The 27038-nt window shown below is 46.9% G+C and overlaps 1 protein-coding gene across 3 annotated transcripts in view; it reads right to left on the reverse strand.

The window, feature by feature from the left end:
• DPYSL2 (dihydropyrimidinase like 2) overlaps positions 1-26708 on the reverse strand; it is a 51006-nt gene extending 24298 nt beyond the window's left edge. Inside the window, exons 1-4 of one of the 3 annotated variants that reach the window (XM_030964357.1) lie at positions 26623-26708; positions 25883-26249; positions 14080-14168; positions 12656-12840 (exon numbers count right to left, since the gene is read on the reverse strand). In XM_030964357.1, coding sequence (XP_030820217.1) covers positions 12656-12840; positions 14080-14168; positions 25883-26233 — 625 coding nt within the window. In that variant the 5' untranslated portion in view covers positions 26234-26249; positions 26623-26708. Of the gene's footprint in view, positions 1-12655; positions 12841-14079; positions 14169-17330; positions 17753-25882; positions 26253-26622 lie in introns of those variants that run through there. The other 2 variants (XM_030964356.1, XM_030964358.1) reach the window with 2 other exon arrangements.
• Between the last annotated feature and the right edge of the window lie 330 nt (positions 26709-27038).

The raw sequence follows: 27038 nt of genomic DNA on the forward strand, positions 1-27038 counted from the left end.
CACATTCTTATCATGTATTAACGTAAAACTTGTACTAAAATCAGATCCCAGCACAATCCCATCCACACAAGTAATTCCGAAGTTCAGATCATTCCTACTGCTTTTTTGCACAATTCACAGAATCATGGAATACCCTGAGCTGGAAGGGACCTGCACAGATCAAGTCCAACAGCTGATTCCAGAAAGGGCAGCCTAAAAGCTGAACCACAATTAAGGCTGGCCTGAAACACCTCCTTGTCTTCATCCAGCTGCTCCCAGACTTTAAAACCACTTCCACAGCCCACTGAAAATGGTGCCAATTTCAGCTTTAAATGGTGGCTTTAGGAAATGTTGCATCACATCTTGGCTCCCTTTTCCAAACTCTGGGGCTTTCTGCTCCTGAAGAGCTTTCCTGGAGCAGGGTGGTACCTGTACCCTGAGCAAGAAGGGAGATGGGCAAGAGGGATCCAGCACAGAAAGCTGGGGAATTACCCAACAGCCTGCAGGATACTCTGAGACTAGAGCCAGAAAAATTCCATATTATCTCTTTCTGGCACTTGGAATCTCTCTCAAATTAAAAAAAAAATGCAGATGAAGAGCAATGCCTTTATATTTTTGACCCCTTGCTAAACTCCAGAGAAATTATTGCTTCAGAGGCAGAGCTGGATCAAGCTCTTTGCCTTGCCTTGAAAACAAAACTCTGCTTTTGGGATGGATGTGCTCATGGGTGGGGATTAATGCATTTTATAGCTTCCTGGCATTGTGGCATGTGCATTTTTTTTTCTTTTTTTCATCCTGCCTCAGTTGAGCAAGCCTTGGCTTGCAAACAGCCCGTTTCTGGAGCTTCTATTAATAGCCCATGCTTCCAGCTTTCCACTGGAAAGGATTTTTTTCAACTGGTTTAATTGTCATCCAAAGCATGCATGAAAATTTTCTGGGGCTTCAGCTCATGAATGCCACTACCAGAAAGGAGAAAAACTGTTTGAAATGGACAATATAAACATGAATTAGGGTCAGATGTTACCAAAATTGTGTATGTAATAAAAACCATGTATTCAGGGTTCCAGTTGCTATTACAGACTGCAGTTTCGCACATTATTTCTTCCTCCTACCAGCATTAAATGTGTCTATTGTTTAAGAGGAGTTTATAAGGTGAAAATCCTTAACATTTAAGCTTAACTGTTAGCAGGCAGATCTCCCCTACCCAAAACTTTAAATAGCAACTTGATCACTATAAACACATCTGCCTTTTTAATACTACTTAATCCCCACAGCAACTGCATGTGGTGAAATCTGGCGAATTTATTGAGTTGTACATTCTGTCACAAGCCATTTTATTGAGAGGCTGTAATTAAATTCAGCCCTGGTAATTGCACAGGTCCCTACTTAGCAGTCTGGAGTTGTCAGGCTGTGGCTGCAGGAATATTCTCCTGGCACTGATGTGAAGTGCGAGTAATTCTGTGAAAGCAAGAGGAATAAAATCAATCTCTGTGAACTGAAAGTCAGGCCCTTGACTGACCCATAGATTATATCATCATCACAGACCTTATTTCATCCAGAGGCTTCAAATTCTCAGCTGGTAAAATACTACAATTCCTTCTACCTTTATGCATCATTACCCTTTTATAAAGGATTTTCTTCACATCCTGGTTCCAGCAATCAGATTTTCAGCTGTGTATTTGTTGGGATTTATTCCCACAATATTTTATTCTTGTTCCCTCCCCCCTGCCCAAGAAAAGATACTGGAATAAAGAGATTATTCTGAAGAGTTACAGCCCTGCACAGAACAGCATTTATGGTACTAATGCCACTACCCAAGGACTGGTCTCCTGTACATGCCTGCCAAATTCATAGTAAAGGCAGCCTAAATGACATCACATGTTGGTTTCTGTCAGTTCAGATCCAGTTTATAAGACCTGATGCGGAGAAATCAGAAGCTGGACCAGGCTCAGAAGAACCAGACACATCTGTGCTCCACTGATCACATTTTCAGACTGCAACATTCCCTTATTCCCTCACTGATGTCATATAGATATTTCACTTGCCCTTTTGGCTGATTACATCCAAAATACAATTGACAATTTGAGGCCAGCTGGACACAAACATAAAGAATTCACACAATTATTATTAACCCCCCCCCAGCTGCTGGCACGGCAGCATATTAAGGTCAGATCAAAAAAAAGGCTCCATCTCTTCCCAGTACAGGTTTATTGTGCATTTATTGTATGTCAGGAGGTCACCATGGCAGAAAAGGAGGGGAACCAAGTTCAAAAGAGACATGTAAGTGGTTCCAAGATTTATCCTTTCTTTCAGGCATTACTCCACACTTGAAGGCCGTGAAAAGAGCACACAGGACTTCAAAGGCTTCCATATGAATTGGTCTGTAAACCTTGAAGGACTGAGATGGAAAAAACCTCGGTTTGTAGCCATGACTTTCAAGTCAAGACAAAACACAAGAATTAATAACACATCCAAGGGGCAAGAGCTGATCAGACACAGGAGGACAAAAGATCACGTGCCATGAGCCAGCTCTCTCCCTCTCAGGTCACTGGAGATGTGTCCTGCCCCTTAGGCTTTTTCCACTAGCTGGGAAGCTGGAACAGTTCTGGACTGGCATTATTCTCACCAAGTTTTGGATTCTCACCTTGATTTCATGGCCCAGGGCTGTTTCAGGGGTGTTGGAGATGAAGACGAACGTGACTGCAGGATGCCAGTTTTTACAATGGAAATTTGTAGTGGTTCTGAGAGGGCTTTGTGTGTTTGGCATTGGAAAAGTTGGTTTTCTTCCCCCCCCAGAAATAAACTAAATGTGAAGAGCTCTGATTCTATACAAGCACTTTTTATGAATACAGCTTGTATTAATACAGGGGAAAAGAAAAACCCTGTATTCATCAAATAAACATCTCCCCTGCCTGGATGAGAACCAGACACTTCCTCTCCTCATGACTGTAACAAGGTGACATCATGGTTCCAAGGAGGAAGTTGTCACCCATCACTACCAAACCACAGCCACTTCTGCTACAACACCAGCAGTCCCCATCCTGTTCCCACTCAAACCACTCTCACACACAACTGCAGGCAGGGAAGCAAGGGCTGAATCAGACCTAAATGTTTATGGAGAAAACCTGGTGGGAGGTGCAGCAGAACCTGGTTTCCACCAATGGACAAGGATCAAGCAGCATATCCGTCCCTCACACAGCCATTTCCTGACCACACCTGCCCATCTGTAGGTGTTCTTTCCACTCTGTGGCACTGATATTGCCTGCTAATTAGCTCTTGTGCTTGCTGAAATCATTAACCTGTGTGAGGTCCTAACTAGATTATCCCCAGTTTAAACAGAGACTCCTGTGGCATGTTCCCCAAGCCACTGAGCTTCCTCCTCCAGCTCTGAGCCAGCCCAGCCTGGCCTCACAAGCTGTCTGGTGTCTTCCTAGACTTGTGAAGAGTCCAAGGTTTGGGGCACAAAGCATCAGTCCTGGGCAGCACCTGAGCTGCCCACCCAAAGAGAGACACCCATCCTGTGGCAAACTGGTTTGGGAAACTCCTACACACAAGATCTAACTTTTGTCTTATCCATGCACCAAGTCTTTAGGGGCAACTATTGCTTTCTACACCTCAGCTTAATTTCCTGTCTCAAATGTGGTATTAGAAGGAAATTATTTACTGTAAGGGTGGCGAGGTCTTGGCACAGGTTGTCCAAAAAAGCTGTGGCTGCCCCATTCCTGTCCAAGGCCAGGCTGGACAGGGGTTGGAGCAACCTGGGATAGTGGGAGGTGTCTCTGCCCATGGCAGGGGGTGGGACTGGATGGACTTTAAAGTCCCTTCCAACCCAAAACATTCTGGGATTCCATGAACAGCTGGAATTGCCCCTGGATCTGGGCAGGATGGCTCAGTGGGAGGTGCTCCATACAGCTGCCACCTTCCCCTTTATGACAGTGTTTGCATTGCAGTAGGACTGACTGGTTCAGAGTCGTCAGCTGTGGTCCTGGTTCCATGGCCCATTTCTGCTTCTAAGAACACGTTGCACACCTACATTTTACTCAGCTGCACTACAAAAGCTTTCCAAAACTTTTTCCATTCACAGTGGAAAGAGTCTCTGCCCATCAGGCTGAAAAGTCCTTTGTAGCCCATCAGCAGCCGAACTCTTCTCTTGGGACACTGATACTAATCCTCAGAAATCTTACCTGAAGTAAAGAAAAGCCTGCTGGAAAGCATCATTAACTGACAGCCACTCTGGAATGATATTTTTTTGAAGCAATATTGGAATATTTGAACAGAGAATCCTGTGACGCAGTCCCTGGCTGCTGAACCAGCCTTGCCTGGCTTTTCAAGGAGTCTGGAATCTTGCCAGGCCCATGAAGAGCCCAAGTTTGGAGGCACAAACCACTCAGGGTGTTGAAGTTTAGGAGCTTCCCCCCTTCCCTGCACCAACTCAGTGCTGTGCAATAATTTGGGAGGGCTCTCCAGGAACTCCTTCCCCAGTTCCTGCTGCTTGGAGGCTGTGCAAGGGAATTTCATTCATATGTAAAACACCACCATCGAATCCCCCAGATCCAAAAATATCCACACTGTACATATGTAGCTGCTACTAGGGACAAAAGCAATGTGGTGGAAACACACTTGGACAAGTGGGAAGGGAAGCTTCCAAAAGCTGAGCCCTTTTTGGTGGGCTCTGAAAACCAACCAAAGCATCTCCCAGTTCACATTTGCATGTGAAACTACAAGTTCCTTCTTTTACCTCATAGGAAGCCAAAAGCACTCTCCTCTGGATCTGCAGATGTCAAGTGGGAGGGACAGGGATTATCTCCTTACTTCCAGTGTTGCCCACACCAGCTTCTCAGGTAGCTTGTCACAAAAATAATCACTTTTTACTTATGATATGAGACTCTAGGTGAGCTTAATTAATTTGAATTAAAACCACAACCCCTCAGCAACAAAGCCACCTCCCACTATAGACAGCCAGCAACCAGCATGAAGAAATGGAATGACATTCCCATTGTCACAGAGGAGGTCCCAACACCAACTGCAGGGTATCAAGGGAAGGAAAGAGTTCTCCCAGAAGCCATAACTTGTAAATGTCTATCCCTGCATTCCTTGCAAATGCACAGGGCTTCCATGGGACTGAGGGCTGTGAAAAGATGCAGGCACAGCCCCAAGCTGCTAACAACTGGCAGTTCCTGAGTGTGATTAAAGTGTGCCAGACAGGAGGAGCTCATTTGTATTCCTCAAACAATTCTCCCTCTCACCAGAAAGATTTAAAAAAAAAATCCAGTTTCTAAGAAACAGATGGGATCTACGAACTCTAAAGGCACTGGGGCTGAAGGAAAGAGGGGAAAAAAGGCTCTGCTGATCAAAGACATCAAATCCTACTCCACAGGCAGCACTCCAAATCCATCCCAAGTGGGGAATCCTGCAGTTGGTTACAGCCCTTGCTTCTTTCAGGCTCCACTTGCTTCTCTCCTGCGGCACACAGAGCTATTTTCCAATGTGGAGAGCTGAAAGGTCCTGCCTGACCAGGGCATTTTCTGCTTAGTCAAGCTCACAGGAAGGCAAAAGCAGCCAAGGTGTTGAACACTGGTGGGGAGCCAAAAATTCCCTGCCCAGAAAAACAGGCCAAGAAAAGAGCTGGTGGCACCACTTCCTGCTGCTTCTTTGAAGACCTTGTCAAGACTTGAAGGTGATTAGGACACTTTAGCTAGCAAGGTTTAACTCACATGCTCTGAAAACCTATCACAAGCAGCTAATGATGTTATAAGAAGCAAGGTGGATAATTACATTTTATTTTTTAAGATTTTTTTTTTCCATCCACAGCAGACCTGGAGGAGCCAACTTTTACACCAGCCCCCATGAAAACATCATGTACATTTCCCATGGATGTAAGAGGCTGGGGGAGACACAGCCCATCAGAGAGACTCACCGGCTCTTTACTCCTGTGTCATCTCTAAGGCCTGCATCTTGGAGATGAGAGCACTGGACAAAGAAAGCAAGAATTTGGGGATTTTTGGGACTTTTCACAAGGGCATGGAGTCATAGGACAAAGGAGGTGGCCTTAAGCAGAAGAGGGGCAGGTTTAAATGACGTATTAGGAAGAAATTCTTTATTATAAGGGTGGTGAGGCCCTGGCTCAGGTTCCCCATCCCTGGAAGTGTTCAAGGACAGGCTGGACAGGGCTTGGAACCATCTGGGTAGTGGAAGATACCCTGCCCATGGCAAGGGACGGAACAAGATGATCTTTAAGGTCCCTTCCAACCCCAACCATTCAGTGATTCTTAAAGAAAAGCACTTCAAAGCAGCTCTTCAAGCAAAAGAACTCTTCTCCATGCAGTGGGAAAGCAGCATCACTGATCCCCAGCATTAAATGGAATTAGAGGCATGAAGTGCTATTGCATCAACAGACAGCACAGGTTAATTTCTCCTGAAATAAATCCCTCTTTTTGGATGCATGAAAAAATCTAGGTCAGTCACATCTGCACTGTCAGAACTGCTGCCACTCCAGCCCTTGTGTGTTCCAAACTAAACTAAGCACGCGTGGAATTGATTCCATCCCCTCCTTCCTGCACAGGGAGAGGTTGGAGCAGAGTGGGTCAAAACAAACAGAGAAAGGGACCCCTCACCTGCTCTTTAAAAAAATCAGTGCTACCAAGAGGCAGAAGGATGGAGAGGAGAAAGGGGCAGGATCCCCAGCAGCTCTGGGGAAGGAAAAGATGGGAAAACAGGGAAAAATCTCCTGATTGACTCAAAAACAAGCCAGGCTAGACTGCAGAGGTTTCACAGGACTCCAGCCCAACATCAGGGTGAATGATTTCACCTTTCAGCACTGAGGGGGAATGACGGCCCAGCTGAGTGTGTGACACCAGTGTTAAACATCTCACCACACCACAGGTTTTCTACATCATCCCAGACACAGCCATACAGCTCCCGAGTCCCTGTGTGCTCCTCACAGCAGCCTGTTCCTCACAGCACAGAGAGGCGGCAAACAATAGCTACGGCCCAAAGGGTCAAAAAATGCCCCTCAGCACACACAGAAACACATAACACATCTGAGGTCTGCACAGCTGTTTCCTCCTGTGCTCTCTGGCAAGGGACATCAAGGACTTGGCAGATCTCCATGAGCCCCCACTGGAATCCCTCCCAGAACAATGGGGGATCCCATCCAGCACTGCTGGGATGCTGGGAGCAGAGCAAGCCCTGGATAGAGTCTGCACAATCCACTGCAGGCAGAGCCTAATGGACTTAGAGGGTTTAAAAGCTCGGGAAGAGAAGCTCACACCAGGGAACTGCCCAGCTCTGCTTACACCCCACTTTCTCATTAAGGATTTTAAGCCTGCCCTGAATGAAAGGTACAAACACAGCAGCAGGAAGCTGGGAGCTGGTGAAGCCAAGAGATTTAGGGTGAATCAGGGCCAAGGCTGGTTTTGGGGTGTGAAAAGGACCAAGGGGAGTCGGAGAGAGGAGGGACAGGGCAGGAGGGACTCTGCACCTCTGTGTGGTGATTTCATTATTCCAGTCACATAGAGCAAGGATTCCTACTCATAGAAATCCCCAGTAATGTGTAGATATTTTCACTATGTTTCCAGAGAATTAAACATTTCTTTGGGGCAGAAGAAGCGCTGCCAGAAAGAGAAACGAGTTCCAAAGCCAGGGCAGCCTGTCTGCAGGGCCGGTCCCAGCACACAGTTCCTCTTCCATCTCTAGGTGCAAAGAGAAACAAAACCGGGGCTGGTGCCTGCGGAACAATGCAGTGCTGTGTACACACAGCCAGGGACCTGGGGAGACACTGCAGCTCTGTGGTCGCTGCTCTTGGATGCAAAACACTTGGTTTTACAATTCCAGCTCAGCCACAAGTCCCTGCCTGACCACTGCTGTCACCCCCTTCTGTCTCTGCTTCCCTCCTCCTCCTCTCACCATTTAGACTCTAGACCAGCACAGGACTAACCCTAATAATGCAAAATAAATGCACCCAGTCAGGTAGAATAGAATTTAATCTCCACTGGTGGGTTTAAATACCACCCCACACCCTCATCCTGTCTAAACCCCACTTTAAGCTGAGACTGTCACAGAGTCTGATCTCCTTTGGGGCATTCTCTGTCACACTTAGATCAAAACCCAACAGGTGAGGAATCATTCCTGACTAGAAACATCTCCTTCCAGCAAGGTGGTGATCTTCAGAATGACTTGGGAGACCTGGTGTCACCTCACTTTGAGTTGGATTGTGGCTGGGCAGCTCAAACCCTGCTCAAACCCCTGCCATGCGGCCCACAGGAGCTCTTTAATAGCAGGGTCAGGAATTAGGGAGCCAACAGCAGCCCATGTGAGGCTCCCCTTCATTTCCTGAGCTTCCTAAGATACACAGGCTCCCCTCCCCAGCCTTCCCTCCCCATGTCATTAGGATAACTGCTGCTCAAGTTCAAAAGGCTGTTGGCTTCCAAACCACCAGGCCAGAAAAAGCTATCATTTCTCTCACTGTAATTTCTCTCTATGATTATAGCAGTGGTTGACTGAGTCAAGAGAGGCAATGTCAGCAAGAGATTTCACCCAAGGACAGCAGATACCAGAGAAAAAGCAGAGTGTGGGAGGAGGGGCTCAAATGTGTGTGGGAGCTGGCCTGGATGGATGGAGTTCTCACTGGGACATTAAACAGGCTCAGGGATCAGAAAGCCAGTAAATATACAGAGCTTAACTTTTTCATCCCTTCTGCAGGGCTGGGAGCAGACAGAGGCAATCCTGCCCCTGCTCAAATCAGGGGGAGTTTTTCCACTGATTTTGATGGGGATTTCACCCATCACAGTTAATCAGCAACCAAACCATCACCAGGCTCCAAGAGGCCACCCTGTTCCTAGCAGGGATTCTTCCTCCTCTAACAGCTCCAGGGACTGGGTTATATCCTGGGGTATTAACCTAGCTCAGGTTGGGAAAACAGGGACTCAAAAATAGGTGTCTTGTGCAGAGCCAGGCATTGAGCTTTGGTGATCCTTGGGGAACATCCCTTGCAACTCAGGATGGTTTGTGAGTCTATGCAAAATGTCATTTTTAGCTCACCAAAACTTTAGCCTCTTGTAAGGGCAACTTCAGACAGAATCCTTTTCCAAAACTCCGGAAGGACTGTTCTCTTTCCATGGAATACAGGAAAGTTTAAGGAAGCAACCAGAACAGGTTGGAGCATATCTAATACTCTTCTCTCCATCAAAATTCTCTGCGGAGCATTCTGGAATTCTCCTTTCAACTTAATGCCCAAACACTGCATTCTGACATTTCAAAAGGGCGAGAATCCAAGTTTCTTTCCCAGAGTAATGTTATCCTAAAACCCAGAGGGAGGGCTTTTCAGCTAACATACCCACACCAGTATTCTTCTAAGGTGCGGACCAAGAAAAGGACTGTACAAATTGTCACTGCAGAAAAACAAATATATCACAATACGTCATTTCAGGCAAAACCAACTCTGTTTGTTCCTCTGCTAGCAAAGTCAGCTGGAGCCTTGCCTTTGGCACTGCAGAGGGGAGAGACAGAAGGATCATAGCTGGAATTCCTGCTCACATGGCCTCAGGGGAGCCAGCAGAAAAAGCAATCAGCCCTAACTCCTGAGTGGAGCAACCTAGGAACGGCTCAGGAAAGCAAGGGACTGAGAGGCAAAAGGGCAGATTTGGATCCTCACCCCCAGCCCCTTTTCCCTGATCACCTGGGAAGACCTGGATTGGAGCTAGATCTGCTTCCCATCAGGAAAAAGCTCCCCTGGTGCCACAAAAAACATACAATTGTTCCACTTGACACCAGGACCCATCTGATTCCCCCTCCCTAATGCTGCAGGAATGAATTTAGAGGGGAACAAGCAAATGAGGACAGGGCTTGGAAAAAACAGGTTACATTCTTGTGCATTCCCTGGATGTGTCTGCCATAAGAATTAAAGGGGCAACATTGAATTTGATCTGAGCTGAAGATTAGGTTCACCAAAGCAGATTCTCCAGATGATTCCTGGCACTGCAGATCAATGCCAAAACTCACCAAAGTCAGAATTTCACCCACAATTTTTATAAACCAACCATCAGTGGAAACCTATCCAAGGTTCTTGGTTCAATTTCACTGAAAACTGCATGCAAAATAAATATTTCCCTAAAATGATTGTAAAGTAAACAGTCTTAAAGTACCCTCCAGCACAAAAATGTGAAATAAATTGAAGCATGAAGCCAAGGAAGCTGTTTGTGTGCCCAAAGTGAGGGTTATGCATAGAGCAGAGAAACAGATGGAGTAAAGGTATTCGTAAATAAATCATACAAAGTTTGCTAAAAGCACTAATGAGGAAATTGGGTGCTTTTTTCCACAGATCTCACATCCAAAAAGAGGTGTTTTTTCCTAAAAAAGACTGAAGAACAGAGACACAGCTGGATACAAGTCCACAGGAGAAGCAGATTCCCTTTGCAAAATCCCAGCATTTAAAACACACAATGAGATAAGAGTGCCATTTTCAGGCTGTAATTTGTGATATTGTGAATCCAGTTCACTAAATATTGTCCTCTTAATCATAAGAGGAAAAATGTTGCCATCCACCACAGCTCCCACCTGCTCTGGGGAAGCCCAAGGGCCACCCAGCAAGAGAGTGTTGACCAGAGCTTTACTGTGGAAGAACTTTTCCAAATGCTGTAATTTTGCTCAGAGAAACAGCTGAGCTGACACAGGGCAGAGGGCTCCAAAGCTTTGAAGTCTACTCTGGATCATTCATCCTGCTTTCTGCTGCTCCAGTTGCTGATTCTCACCTACCAGAAATGTCTCTCCATCATCCTATTTAGTACAGTTAGTCCTTGCTGCAGTCTCAGGAGGATTTTTTTGTTTAGAGATGGTTTTGTATTTTGGTGTCTTTATCTGATATACTCAGGATGGTAAAGTTTTATCCCTAGTCTCCTCTAAATGGTTTGCTCATGGTCATAATCCAAATTATGCTCATTTTCATAGCTGTAAAAGGAGAAATTGTAAAATGGGGTATTCTTCTCCCACCTCCCTAACTCAGAAAAGCATTACATTATCATTACTGAAGTATTCAGATATTACAGCCGTAAAGGCAATAAATATTTACACACATAAAGGATTTCTGAAACAGGAGGCTCTGCAGAGGTAAAATTAGGCATCCAAAGTAAAGGGCTACTCCATAAAAAATTTGCCAAACCAATTTCTACTTTCAAAAAGTGCCACTGAGGGGAACAGTGCTGCTGAAAGGTCACATGCAGATGACAGAGAATGTTATTTTGATCTAATTCAACTTAACAAGGAAGAACAAAATGATAATTCAAGTGTGAACCAGGTACTCTAACAAAGGAACAACCAGTGAAACAAAGTCAATGAACTAAGGCTGAAAATAAAAAACCATTTCAGTGCTATTGATTTAAATTGACAGCAAAGATTTGAAGGAGAACTGGGTATTAGTGTGCACAAAGGGATCATCCACAGCCACATCCCCTGTGTGGGTAAGGCTATCTTCAGACACAAACCTCACATTCTGAAGTGAAAATGTTATGAAAAATAATTTCCTGAAATATTTTAAGATTATTTCTTTGAAGCATTAAATAAGCCCTACTTCCAGCCTCCTGTCAATCCATTCAAGTCCACCCACCAGGCCAGGGATCAAGGACTGCTCACTATCACACTCTGGGGGATGAGGATGTTCCAGTCCACGCAGGGCTTGGCTGGAACTGAGTAGAGTTAAGCTGGTTTCTGGCTGTGCCTAAGATCTCCTTATATCCACAGACTGGACAATAGACACTAATACATGTTCTGAAACAGCTTCTTTTATTCCTCTGTACCTGAACTCTCCTCCTGTGGAGTGGCAGCACCTGAGAGTACATGAAAGACTGAGATGCTCAGATTTTGGATCACTTCACATCTTTATCCCTCATTCCCACATGCAGCAACCGAGCCTGGGACACAATGGCAGATTTTTACACCTGATCAGCTGCCCTGCAACAGAGGGGTTTGTTTTTTCCCTCTGGCTCAAACAAAGTTACAAGGTTAAGACTGTGACTTGCTTGTGGAGTTTTAAGATCCTGTGGCAAACATAAGCAGGGACAGATAGCCTGGAAGTCATTCCTGAGGCATTTTAGAGGCAGAAGGAATTAGATTAGATACCAAAAGTATCTAATCCTGCTGTCAGCACAACAGTCAGTCTGCCTTTTTTATTTTGAGGTATTTGTACTTCACAATTCCTCTCTTTCTCCAAAGGAGGAGATGAGCCCAAGTGGAGCTACACTAAAAAAATTCCTGGTGGCTAAAGCAGATCCTGAAATAAGTGGTCCAGTTTTCAAAGACACACTGAACACTGGCATCAGGATTCTGGGTGTGAGAAACACAATAGATATCTTTCCACAGACAAGGGACCAAGGTACAGAAACGTGGGGGATCTGCTCCTCACTCTGAAGCCAGACGTCACAGAGACAACAGGTTCCAGCAGCAGCAGACCCAAAAACCTGCTGAAGTCACACCACCAGCAAGGGAAGACAAATGAAATGAATGACAACTGCAAGATGGGGAAATCCTGGGGTCCTGCTTTTCCATCCCTATTCCCACAAGCTTTGCCCAGCAACTTGGCCAGACATCACCCACTGGTTCAGAACAAGGTGACTCCCAAAGCTCCTGTTCTTATCTGGGAAAGAGAAAAGCCCAGCTTTGCTGGAAGAGGAAAGCAGGCACTTACTGATCATGGTGGTGCCCCCAGCCAATGCAGCCTTCGTCCCTTGGAAGAAATCATCAGCAGATGTCATCCCCTGCTCTGGCATCTGGAACCGGGTATGGACATCGATCCCTCCAGGAATCACCATCCTGCCATGGGCCTCGATAGTTTTCACTCCCCCTGGAACGATCAGGTTCTCCCCTATTTGCCTGGGGAAAGAGGTTTTGAGGAGCAGGTCAGGCACACCCAGGTAAGCAGCCTGTAAACAAATACCCCTGTGCTACTTAGCACAGCTGCATTGTCTTTTTCCATATAAAGCAGGGCACAGGATCAGCACACACAGGGCTGAGGGTGCTTTATTCTTCCCGTGGAAGCAGTTGACTAACGGTGAGTTAAGTGTGCAATTCCTTCAGGACTTAAGGATAACATTAAAAGGAAGGAAAAGACGGAGCCCCTCTGGAAGGGGCCGTGCAGGTCATGGATGATCACTGCACCCAACACAGCTTTCCAGGGGCTAGACTTTTTAAAGCAGCAGCTCAACACTTGATTCCAGCTCTCTAACAGCTATTGGTTTGGGAACACTGAAAGAATTTTTGCTTCCTTATTTTCTACCTTCCTCTCATATGTAAATATTACAGAGTCCCTACACAAACATAAATTCAAGCAGATATTGGTTACCAAATTCCTGGTGAGACCCTCAGAGGTCTCTCCAGTCCAGCTCTTCACAGACCTATTTTTAGCAGTGCAGTAGTGGATGCAATTAATTAGCTGTCTCTGGCTAGCTCCTTTAACTTTTAACCTTGATTGAAAAAGCACATGTGCTGGCTGTTTAGCCAGAACAGGAAAATTCCTTGTTTGTAACCTCTAGCTTGTCTGTTTTTCCCTAGAATAATTTTCCAAAGAAATCTGTAACACATTTAACGTGCCAGGAACATATGTTCCAGGCCTGAAAACACAGAAAGAGGTCTGAACCTCTTCCACTACAGGGTCCTTTTTTACTTGAAGGGGGGTTGGAGTGATCTCTGCATCACAGACCCAGAGAAGTCAGCACTGCAAGAGACTTCCAGAGGTCACCCAAGTCCAGCCTCCAAGTCTAAAAGAGAATTGTGTTAGGATGCTGAACTCTGAATTCAAAATATCTGAAGTCATAACTCAGTGAAACTTTACAGCACAGATAACTTCTAACACATGTGTCATCTCAGCATGGGGCTGCTCTCATGACTAAGATTAAGCACATGTAAGTACCTCCTTGGAGCCAGCAGGGTTTGGGCCCAGTTGTTTATTTATTCAATACCCTGCTTTTAAAGCCCCTTCATTAAACACCAGGATAGACGTGGAAATATTCATTTTTCACTGTAATTTAATAGATCTCTCTGAGATTAAGCTATTCCAGCCAATCTGCAGTGCATTTCTGTACATACCCAATCCCACCATGAGGCTTCACTTACTTTATCAACCCATCCTCCATGTAAATGTCTGCATAGAAGGACTGGTCGTCATTAACTATTTTACCACCTTTGATCAAAAGACGATCGCTCTACAACAAAAGAAGCACAACACAAGACACAATTATTCAATGGGAGAGCTGACAGTCTGCAGTGTCACTCCAGAGATGAAAGAGGAGGGAAGGCAACAACCTCTGCATTATTCACCAGCACACATCAAAACACGAGTCAACTGCTGCACTTTCAACTGGAAAGATAAAATGCTTTATTTCATCTGCAAGGCCTTTCATCACTGATGATCCAAAAAACCCCAAAAATCAGAATGAGGAAAGAGGTGGATTCCAGTGATCTTATCTACTCTGGCAGCTTCACGCCCACCTGAAGCCTGCCACCATCACCTGCAGCAGCAGCACTAAATAGCACTTGGAGGGATATGTTAGAACCACATCTCTTGTTTCTTTCTGCCTTGGTCGTGTGCAAAATTTCCTATACGCATCCACACAGTGGAGTCACTGCTTGGCTCAATGTGAGTCAATTGCTGTCAGGGAAATGGCCCAAAAGTCTGTTGCCAGGGGTTACACAACACAAACAAACTCCTTTAGTCCAGTGATGTTTCGATGCAGTGGATCCAGAGCACCACTGCAGAACCACACAGAAATATGCACATATTTAGCAAATTAGGGTTAAGGGAAGGATATACAAAACAGTATAAATTTCCTCAAATTAGAAGACAGTTTGGCAGGAACAGGAAGGTAATTATAAAAAGGCAGCTATCAGGCAGCACAACTATCCCAGCCCAGGTTACAGCTTGCTTCTGCAAGATTTTAGGTAAAAAAAAAAGTTGTTGTTTGTTTGCCGTTTTTGTGGGGCTTTTTGCAGTAGTCCTAAACAAGAGTGAGACCCACTGCAGAGCTCCTGATGGGGAGGAGAGTTAAAAGTGGCTACTACATCCCCCTGGTTCCTTCATTCCCCACATCACAGATGCATTTTTACAGCAGATGAATATTTAAAGCAAAGCACATACATGCTGTGAATCTTTCGTTTAAACCACAACTTTGGCCCTCAGAGCTACGCTTGTACTTACTCTGATTCTTTTTTTCCTTCTCACAGAGACACCTTTGGAAGAGAACAAAGCAATACCAGCACAGCCAAAGGCTGGGGAAACCAAAAGCTGGACTTTTAACTCAGAGGTGCCATGGACTTAGAGAAACTATCTGTAAGAATTTACAGAAAAATACATATAAAACAGTGACGGGGATGCTCAGGGCCTTGATTTTGAAGTGCCAACTCCATTCGTTGAAAGAAGGAACAATCAGGCATTTTCCCAGATTCCTCATAATAAAACTGAAGAGTTGAAGCACCCAATTCTCAACTGACACAGCTCTTTTAACACCAAAAGGGCTCCAAGAATTGCATCAGATACTGATTTATACCATTAGATCCATCTTTTGTAACACTGCTTAACATCTAGGAGATGTTAAGCCCATCTCCCTCCTTCTCTGCTTCTCCTCCCTCCTCCTGCTGCAATGGATAGTCCCCCTGGATAATGGCCCTGATTTCAAATACAAAGAAACCCCCAAAATTTAAATTTAGGAGCTGCTGCAAATGCCAATAAGCCTGAGTGAATTAATGTGGGGTGTGAAAAACCCACTCGTCTTTCAATACCAGCCTCTCCAGCAAACTGTCCTACATGTTTACCATTTCCAGAAATACTGCAGTGTTGATGCCCACCTCCACTGCAGGCTCCTCATGCCTTTAAAATGGGAAAGCCTGGCCATGGATACCACCAACAGCTCAAGTCTTCATACACTAGGCATCAATTAGGGAAGAAGAAGGGAAAAAATATATATGTAAAGTGGCCACAAAACGCAGCCTAAAACATTTTAATGATGCTTCTGGCAGTAACCAGGGCTGCTGCTGGGCTCTTGAGAGGGCTCCGAGATCAGGACAAATCCTCTTGCTCATCTCAACCACCTTGGAGACAAAAGCACATGCAGCTCACATCCCTGCAAGAGCCTGCCACCAAATCTGTGTCTATTCAGCAGCAAAATCAGGGCAGCCACACATCCATTATCCTCCTTTTTCCAGTGTTAGCCTCGGCTGATAATCCCAGGTTTGCACAACAGTAAACAAAAGCAGAATCTGATTTTTCCTACTCCTTTGCAGAAGGATTGGGTGCACAGAACATAAATCAGAGGGTTCAGCCAGAAGAAAAATGCGTCATGCTACTCCTGGCCCGTGACAGGGATTCAGCAGGAACCTCTATTGCCCTTTAAACAGAGGCAGCTTTTTAAACTCTTTACCATTGGATTCTTGGAGGGAAACTGACTTCCCTTTCCAGAGAAAAAATAATTTTAAAAAAGAAGAATGCACCATTTAGCAATAACCATTTTGCACATCCCCTGCCTTCCTTAAGCACTGCAATTGTACAATCCAGCGATTCCTGCCCAAACCCGACACGTCAAAGCCCCGTTTCAGAGCTCCTTTTCCTGACCCCGAGGATGAGGAAGGAGGATGGGGAAGGGTGTGTCCGTGGGGAAGGTGAGGAACCGCTGCCAAGGATGAAAAACTCCTGTGTCCAAAAAAATAAGCAGCTCCAGCAGCCCGTTAGTCGAGGATATCTTACGTAACCAAAAGTTGGTACCCTTGGATCTGCAATACCTGCCCTAAATCGGCTCCTTTCACAAGGAGACCGAGGGAGGGGTTTATATAACGGCTCCTTCCCTGCTCCCCCAGGACCGCACCGAAACCTGCGCCTTGCCAGAAGCTTCCTGGAGAAGAAAAGAGTATCCTGGAAAGTCTCCAGCGCCAGCCCGGCGGGGATTGGGGTCTCAAGCTGATGCCCTGGCCGGGGCCTCCCTTCGCCGGGCTGGGGCGGGCGGGGATGGAACGCCCGGGAAGGCACCGAGCCCCTCCTAGGCACAGCTCAGGGCTGGGAGAGCCCCTCCGGGCACAGCCCCAGGGCAGGGACCCCTCCCCGGTCACAGCCCCAGGGCGCCAAGCGCCCGAGCGGGGCTCCCCGGCGTTGTCCTGGGGCCGGCGCTGCACTGCTTCGGGGCGATGCCGCTGAATCCGCCCCCGGCCGGGCTCAGCTCCGTCGACCCAGGCCCCCCCGGCGCTGCAGCACAGGAAGCGCCGCATTATCCCTGATCCCATTATCCTGCCCCAGCCCCGCATCGCTCCGGCACACAAAGGGCTCCATCCCCGCGCACCCCTCCCCCTTCCCCGCCGCTATTCCCCTGCGCTCCACTCACCGTGATCCGCGGAATATTTTTCTTCCCCTGATAAGACATCTTGGGAAATCAACCCCCGATGTATTTATTCAGTAATATGTTTTTTAAAGAGAAGCGCGGCAGCTGCTACACCGCTATTGTCTCCCACGTAGCAACTGCTCCGCAACCTCCCCTTCACCAGTGTGTAGATCAAGGAAAAAAAAAAACCCAAAAAACCCCCCACACAAACAAAACAAAAAAAAAAAAAAAAAACCAGAACAAAAATAAATCCCCCGAGGCCAAATCACTGCGATCCCGGGGAAGTGGAGCGGGGGTGGGGGGCGCAGTGCGAGAGGTGATCGGCGCTCTCCGCAACGGCAGGAACAGCAGAGGCAGCCAGCCCTGCGCGCCTCCCTTTCTTCCCTGCGCCCGGAGCCCGGCCCAGCCCAGCCCAGCCAAGCCCGGCCCAGCCCCGAGCAGCGGCGGGGCGGCAGCCGCGCATGCGGCCCCCGCCGCTCCCAGGCCCCGTCCGCCCGGCGCGCTGCGCCATTGGCTGAGTGCCCGCGGGGATGCAAATCAACGGCGGCCTCCGCCCAATGGGAGAGCGAGGGACGCGCCGGAATGCAAATGAGCGGTAGGAGGGGCTGCGTGGTCTGGGCGACTGGGCGCGGGAGCAGGGACGGGGACCGGGAAGGCGTCGGGATATCTCGGGCTATATCGGGATATCTCGGGCTATACGGACCGGAATACATCGGGACACGCCAGGCACCGCCCGCCCGGCCCCCCGCTCCCACCGAAACGCTTCCCGCGGGCCCCGGGTTAGCGAAGCTGCAGCGCTGGGCGGGGCAGCTGCGGGGCTCTGCGAAATGAACCCTTCGGGGGATGCGAACACCGCGTTTTATTCCCCGCAGGGGCTGCGAGATCCCCCGGGAGGAGCAGGAACGACCCCACTATTCCCGGGTGTGCGGACCGCCATGCATCCCCCGCTGAGGCTGTGCCCCATCTCGGGAGGAGCGGGAGCCATCCCCCATTCCCGGCGCTGCGGACAGCCCCCGCACGAAGAGAGCAGAGGATGCCTGGTGGGGACCTCGCTGCTTTCGATCTTCTTTGTCCTACCCCACCCTTCCTGGCGCTCCCAGTTAGCAAACTGGGGGGGGGGGGGGAATGAAGATCTGAAGCCGCTCCCGACGCTTTGTTTTCCCAGTCTGCCTTCTCCCACACCTCGTCCAGAAAATGCAGCCCGGATCCAACCCCCCACAGACACCTGTGGTCACTAACCTGAAACCTTAGTGCCAGGGAAATGTGGGCTCAGAGCTACGCACCCGGGCGTGGGGGTCCTCTCCATGGTGCCTCGGGCCATTCTCTACTACTCCAGTGCTGCCAACTCCGTGCTCCATGTTTCAGTCACACTTGGAGTCAAATTTCTCAGTCCCTGAACTCCATAAGCTGGTACTTCAAGGAAAGAAATGCATTAAATGGCATAAATATCTCCTCATCGTTTACAATGCACTTGTCCCAGTGCAGGAAAAGGAGGTGGGATCCGTGGCCAAGTAGGTTCCTCTGACATCAGCTGTGCTGGGGTAAGGTACAACACAATTTTTGGAGAACTCAATACCACAAATTCACTTCTGCTTGAAGATTATAACTAATAACTAACGATCAAAGACTTACCTTCTTCTGTCACTCACAATGAATTTCACATCACACAAACTGCATCTTTGCCTGCCACAAAATTGTGATGTCTACGTACCCAAACACACCATGCACAGCCAGTAGGAAATGAAACCTTTGGTCTAGGAGAGCAATAAATCATTATAAAAACATCATCTGTTCAAACCGACTCCTATCAGGACCTTTTATGTTCGTTTCTTCACAGGAAGCTCTAAGGAGTATAGGGAAGTAGTTTTTTCTGGGTATAGGTAGGATATCCCGCAATACTTAAGGAGATGATATGTCAATCAGTTAATATCCAATTAGCAACAAATGAAAATGTGGCTCATTATGACAGTGACAAAATGATTAATTTGTCAGCCTGTAGGGTTTATTTTGATTTAATGATTAGAATAGACAACCCTGAATGAATTATCCTGAGCCTCTGATGTGTGCTTGAAGAAGTTTTGAAACCTTAGCATATTTTTGCTCAGAACATGGCACCAGGAATCTACATCACGTCTCTAAATTTAGACAGTGCAACTGTTCCTCTTTTTTTCTCTTTGACGCTTGTTTTCCTCTTCAGTTTAATATCTGAATGGTTCCATGCCTTTTATTTGCAGGTAGGAGAGTACCAGAGAGGAATCACACACTGCCCAAGGCTGGGAGCTGGCACCCAGGCCTTGGGCAGTGGATCACCAACACACCTAGAGCCCATCTCAGCTGCCCAAATATACCTATTGCAATTTTTCTTTTTTTTATTTTAAAAAGACTTCCTACTGCACATGGGCTTAATTCAGAGCAGCAGTTCTTGAACTTTGAGTATTCCATAATCATATATTCCATAACTTGGATCCAGCAGTGACTAGGGTCAGAAAGCAATAACCAATCTTAAGGTGACACTTAGCTTGTCTGTCTCATCACCTTGTTGCAAGAACCTAAGTAATTCAGAATGAAATAAATTCAGAGATTAAAGGGCTGGAAAACCACACTTGTTGAAGATGCAACATCTACACAGCACCAAATTTTTAAAACTTCCATGATTTAGGACTAGAAATGAGCTCTCAAGCATGTCTCCTAGCTCCATCACAGCACACCAATATGCCCCAATTTTCTTTGCTTTTAACAATGAGCAAAATAGGTAATTTTCAAATTACTGTAGTTGCAAACTGGCTTATTTAGCCTTGCTTAAAAAAGGTAAGGAGTGGAAGTTGCCTATTGTATAATCTCACATAAGGAGAGGGGAGGAATAGAGCTAATTGACAATGTCAGGATGAGAACAAGTGGGGAACAGCCTGGAATTACCTAAGTGCATCTTTTTGGTTGGTTCTGATAGAGCTTGGAGCAATCTGGTCCAGTGGAAGATGTCCCTGCCCATGGCAAGGGGTTGGAAATGGGTGAGCTTTAAGGTTCTTTCCAATCCAAACCATTCCATGGTTCTCTGAGTAATTCTTCTGGTAAATCTCTAGTTCCTGCATAAATTCCCGCACAAGTTAAATGAAGAAAAGTAACTATTTATGAAACATCAGAGGCAGGAGTTGGGTCCTTTGTTAAAAGAAGAGAATTGAACTTCCTCGTTAAATCCTGGCAGGGCTGGATCCAGCCCTGCTGCCCTATAGCAGTGCTAGGATATTTTGAGAAGTGATGGAATATCTGGATAATGCTGATGCACTTTGTCTTCCACAGGTGTCTTCTGCACACAGGGGGCTGAACAGGATAAAATTATAGGTGTCACATTAATGAGCACTGTCTAATCAATGCTAATAAAGGGAAGGACAAGAGTGTCCCTGACCCATCCTCAGGCTTCAGGTATTTGGGGGAATATTGGCCAGGACCATCAGCAGCCCTTCCTGCCCAGCTGCTGCAGCACTTGTAAGGCTCTTGGCAGCAAAAACTTATTTCATGTTAAAGGAACATATAGATGTCTCAATTTGTATCCTGCAAAGGTCTAGAGGGAAAATGGCACAGGAATATAGGAGTCTTTGTGCAGTGATAATCTATGCTAAAATCATCAAAATAAATCTATGCTGATATAAATCAGCACAGGCATCAGAAGAAATCAATTTACATCAGCTCTGAATCTTAATTCAGAGATTCTGTGAACTACCATAAAGCACTTGGAAAAGAATTTTATTCCCACTGTGAAGTTACTGGATGGTTGGGAAAAGAAGTATTAAAAAGAGTTTCCTCCTCTGTGGAATTTTAGTGTAATGGCAACAAAGCCCACAGAATTTCTGCAACACCCAAATTGCTTCTACTCCTACTGAATACTTAAAGGTGTGTCCACAATGGCATTTTGCCATGAAATTAAAAAACCTGCAAATGGAAATATCCATTTTAAAACTTAATGAAAAGAGGAATCAGAGGTGGATTTAAATAAACTGGGCCAAAAGAGCTTTCAAGAGTTCACTCATCAGGCCCTAATTTTCTGTCATGATCCTGCCAATGCCAATTGTTGCATCAGCTCCAACTCTCAGCGGTTTTAAAGGAGTTTTCCATGGATCCAGGAATGTCCTGTATCCTAGGAAGTGTAGGGAGAATTAAATCCAGGCTGATACATGGTAGGAGGAGTTACATCTGTCCTTCCCAAAAGATTATGAAAGAACTGTCCTTTATTAATCACTGGAAATTAAATTACTGAGAGGAGTTAAACTTGACAATGAGCATCTCTTGCTTTATTATCTTAGAGGGGAAAATTAAAATTAAGAGTCATAGCACAGAAATGACCATGGGGGGGTCAAACGCTACTATGAGGAGGTAAAAATCATACAGCTTCCCAAAGAAACAGCCTAATTTTTTTTTTCACAGACTATCACTTTTTTTGAGGGTAAGATTCACTTTCTAGCCACACAAACAGGTCAATCAAAATGTACATTCAATCTGCAAATTCAAATTAACCTTCCAATTGATTTTCTTTCTTTTAAAATCCAGAGAACCCTTCAGGAGGCTCAAAAACAGCATTTTAAGAAGGCTGTTAGTGTTGGAGTGTGTTTCTTAGAGGAAATGTCCTGAGTACCATGATATGAATTATCCTTAAACAATCCCAGCAATTAAACAATTCCCCATCATGTACCCGGGAATGAGCCAGGCTCTCTTCAGGGTTCTAGACAGGGATTGCTCTGTCAGGGGTTATACAATTCACAGAAAAAATGTGCTATTCTCTCCAAACCGCTCACAGCCACATCCTGCCCTGACCTGCACCACAGCTAAATGCAGAATTTCTGGAACAAAGGCATGGGACATTCAGGCCTCACTGTCACTGCCTCTCCCTTTCATCCTCTCACACCCCCAGGCCCATGGGAAGCATGGGTAGGTACTAAGAAATGTCTGTTTTCAGTGATTGTACAGTCTTTTAACATTATAATCTCTTCTCCTTCCCCAAAAACCTACAGGGCGAAGCATCAGGCTCTCAACCACTGCTGTCCCTGCTTGTGCCAGCCAGCTTTGCCTTCCTCTGTGGTGCAGGATGATCATGACTCAGAGAAAAAATGGAATTTTGACCTGTATTCTCCCACCCTGAGAGTCATTCCTGCGCTTTGGGAGGGGATCACAGGACAGGACATTGATAATCACACAGAAGTGCAGAGAGGTTTGGGTTTTGGTGGTTTTTTGCTCCCAAATGCTGTTGTTTTATAAGCTAAGAGAGTTCATGAGGATACATGCCGCCACCCCACCTGAACTTTGTTGACAACGTCATTTTCCAACTTTGCAGCAACATCCCAGGAGACAACACCCAGATGTGATGTGCCACAAGACAGATGTATGATACAGGGAGTCAGACACGGCCCTGCAGGTAGAAAATCTCAGGCAGACCCTAAATGACTGCTTAGCACCTACTAACACCAGATGGGGCCTGTTAAATTGTGTCCAGGGAGGTGGCATAAGGGTGGCACACCAAACTGCCACTCCCATGTGCCAGTAATTGAATTTATCCCTTGGGATGCAGCCTGTATCAGCTTCAAGCTGAGCAGGGAGATCTGGCTCCAGGTGTTTAAATTTTCTCATCAAATCTTTAACCCAAATAATCCATTTGCCCTGTATAAAAACCCCTTCTTCATTCCTGCATGGAAGTGTGGTATTAGTAAATTCTGCATATAAAACCACTGCACTAGACACCCATTGGATGTATAGAACAGCAGCTGTGCAGAATGATGGCTTTGAGAAAAAGTTAAGAGGATTTTGGCATTTTTGCTCCTCACTGTTTCCACAAACCATCCTGACCCATTGGAAGAACATGCAAGTCATCCTTCCTTATGATTATTTTGCAAACAATGATTGTCGAAACAAGGCTAGAAAAATTGCAGGCATTGTAACAAATTAAACTCAGGACTGCATTTCCAGCTGTCTGGAACAGCTCCTTTGTTCTAGACAACAGTTCCATTAATGTTTCAGAGTCCGTGATTATTTGAGCTCTCAACAACATCCTGTTATTCATTTTTTTCTCTCCAGGAATGAACAACCATGATCCTGAGAGCTTTGAGGTTTTAGGAAAAAGTCCAGTCATGTTGCAAGCTTCATGACAGTGTTTTGCAAGTGAGTCCTCTCCTATAAATTCCAAACTAAAAACATTTTCCTACTGTCTGTTTATTCATTGTTGTTTGTTACAATAGGCTTTGTTGGTTTAGACCAGCAGTTTATACACAGTGCTCTGTGCTTCCCAAAGGACCAGGAACTGTTTTAAGGGAGGCAAAAAAGGAATGTAAAAGTGCACAGGGGAACACCTGAACCACTGGAGTAACGATGAGATGGCAAATGAAGGAGAGATCTGGAATCCCAGGTCTTGTACTGGTGTTGTAGGGTGTGAGCAGCTACTCAGGCTCTCTCTGCAAACCAGATTAAAGCCTTGTGATCTCTCTTGCAATTAAGCCTTGCTTTTCTCTATAGATGTTCCCTAAAATACTGTCTCTCTCCCAAAAATGTCAATAGGTCAGAAAGACAGAAGGAATAGCAATTACAGATATGGGAAATCTGAGAAATACACTAGGAGAAATGACCTAGCTCAAGCAATCAATGGCCGAAGTTTTTTAAACCCCAGATGAATGCCCTTCTCTCAAGACTTGTCATGTAAGGAAAAGGGGAATATTGCCCTGGTATGCCATTCCAGCAGTCCCTGCTCTAGGACCAGGAACCTTCCATCTTCTGCACTGACTACAAAGCAGAGCTGATGGCCACAGAACTGGGGAGAGGCTGAGGGAGCTGGGAAGGGGCTCAGCCTGGAGCAAAGGAGGCTCAGGGGGCCCTTGTGGCTCTGCACAGCTCCTGCCAGGAGGGCACAGCCGGGGGGGTCGGGCTGTGCTCCAGGAACAGGGACAGGAGCAGAGGGAACGGCCTCAGGCTGGGCCAGGGCAGGCTCAGGGTGGGCACAGCAGGAATTTCCTCATGGAAAGGGGGCTGGAAATGTCATGAATTGCAGAACCTTTGACTCCCCAAGATGAAAAAGCCCTTTATTCTTGAAATGCACCTTGATTGGTCCGACAAGACTAATTAATCATGGAAAGTTACTCCATTAGTAGACACTTCAGCGTGATCAGAGTAAACTTCAGGCATCTGTAGTGGCAAATTTTTGTTTGGGTTTGGGAAAGCAGGTTTGGAGCAGTGTGGAGCACATCCTCCTCCTCCTCCTCACTGGGGCTAGTGTGTGGGAATTCTGAAAATCTGTGCCTGCCTTTGTAAGCTCTTTGTGACAGCAGTGGTTCACATGTGGAAATATGGCTGGGTGGAGCCCTTAGGTCACTGCAGCAGGGGCTGATTTGGGGAGAATGAGCCTCTAGTTCATATTTTATAACTAATACATTTGATTAATTTCTATTTTTATATTACCTCCAGTAATACTTCACGTTTCTGAAAGCAGGAGAAAGTGGTGAACTAGCCCATATTCTGAATTCTGGGCAGACTTCTGCCCATCATACTCAATCCATATCAGATTTAAAATCCAGAAGGCACATCCTAGGAGCAGCTTCCAGAAGAAAGGGCTGCTCTATGCCCACTGGGAGACTACTCAGAGAAACTCCTGCCCTATGCCAGGAGTTTAGCAGGCTGCTGGTGGGTACTTCATTCATTCATTTCTGCTCTTCCAACCTCTGCCAGCACTGTCAGAGGTGTGCACTGAGTATTTTGTGGCTCACAGCTGGGTAAAGCTGGTTTAAATTGATCTATTGAGGAAAGAAGATGGGCATGGTCAGCCAGATCTATAGGTTCAGTGGGTTTGCCTCTGGAAGAAGATGGGCTTTATTAAGCCATGACAAATCCAGAGAATGAGAAGTATCTGCAGCAGTCTTAAAATCCTGGGAGGAGTTCTGGGTTGCTACAAGGATGCCACATTCCTGTGAAAGTCCCAGATCTTCCCGAGTCAAAAATTCCCCCTGTAGCCAGCAGCCCTGATGAAAATTGGCATTGAAATGCAGCTCCCAGGGGTCGCTCCGGTGCCTGTCCTCCCCTGGGAGCAGGGGTAGGAGTCCACCCTAGAGGAAGCCTGCAGGGATTTGATCCCGGTAGGTGGAGGCTCACTGATGTTCTTTTGCTCACAATCGCGTTTCTGTTCCGTGAGCTGCATTCCCTGCCTGGGTGGGGCATTTCCCTACCTTCGTGCTGGGGGAATCGCCTAAGAAAGAAAAAAGTCGCTGTTTCTCCCCAGACGGGAGGGCAGGGCGGGGTGTTTGTGAGTGCGGGGGAGGGGGGTCTTCTTTCTTCTTGTGCCCCCCTCTCGTACACCTGCAGAGAGCACACGGACAGCGTTCGAGCTCTGGAGTGAAGGCTCTGCGAGAGATGCTGCTGCCGAGGGGAAGGCAGGGGCTGCCACACGGATGCAGGGGACATAAAAGCCAGCGGCTGCAGGTGGAGAGGATCCGTCCTCTCTGCAGCCTATCGCGTGCCCGAGTTCACCCCACACAGTATATATATATATATATATATATAAATATATCTCTATATATATATGCACCCACCTTGTCATTCAGGTTCTGCAGCGCCTCCTTCCCCGTGGCACTCCTGATCTCCACCTTTCTCCCGAATTCAACAGATGGTTCCCCTCCCTTCCCGCTCTGCTTGGAATAGACGGACTGAGCATCTGGACCCAGGTGGGCAACATCCTTCTGCTTTGCCACGACTTTGTTACATCCGCGGCCCACTGAGAGCGAGTCAAAGTCGATGGTCTTGTTCTCCAGGGAGCCTTCCACCGGGCAGAACATGCCACAGAATTTCTGCCGGGGCTTGGGACTGCCCGAGCCCAGGTTTTTGAAGAAGGCTGGCACTTCTTCTTCCTCGCCCTGCCGCCCGTTCTGCTTCCTCTCAGCCATGGCTGGGGTGGTCTCCCTGCTAAGGGGGAATAACAACAGCGGTAACCAGGAGGATCCTGCACACACACACACACACACACACACACACGCGGAGAGAAGAGATGGGGAGGGGGAAAAAGGAGGAAAGCGATAGGAAAGAGACAGATCTGGGTCCTAGAGATACGGCAACATCAACTGCAAAGGGCTGTGCCCGGCAGGTCCCCTGCCCCCATCGGCACCAGCCAGCCTGTGGCTCGCTCTCTCTCTTTGATGCAGCGCAAAGTTGAAGCAAGGATGGGGCAGATCCTGCTGCAATAAAGGGAGGAGGCTTCAAGTTCCCAGCATCCAGATGAGGAGGGAGGGAAAAGGAGAGAGAGAGAGAGAGAGAGAGAAGAAAAAAAAAAACTCACTCTGCAGCAGAAACTGAGGACTGCTCCGGAAGTGATGCGAATGGTGAACTGGCAAATGGACTCGATCAGGTTGGAGCAACAACCCCCTTCACACCCACCCTCTCCCCCTCCCCTTCCCCGGCGTGCAGATCTCGCTGTTCCAGGAGGCTGATGGGGACCGGGCACCTCCTCCCCTCCGGCTGCTCCCCTTGCCCGGGCAGGGCAGAAAGGGGTTCTGCCTCCCTCCCTCCCTTCCTCCCACCAGCCTGTTCCCTGCCTCCCCCAGCCCAGCAATGGTGGAGTGCTCCGGGAATCCCATTGTTCCTCACTTTTCCCAGCGCCGCGGAGCCGGAGGGCGGGAGCAGCTGGGATCGCAGCTGGGTCAGTGGGGCTCGGGAGCAGAACGCTGACTCAGCTTCTTGGGGTTTCGGGCGTCG

Source organism: Camarhynchus parvulus, chromosome 22 (assembly GCF_901933205.1).
Source record: "Camarhynchus parvulus chromosome 22, STF_HiC, whole genome shotgun sequence".
Classification (NCBI taxonomy): Eukaryota; Metazoa; Chordata; class Aves; order Passeriformes; family Thraupidae; genus Camarhynchus; species Camarhynchus parvulus.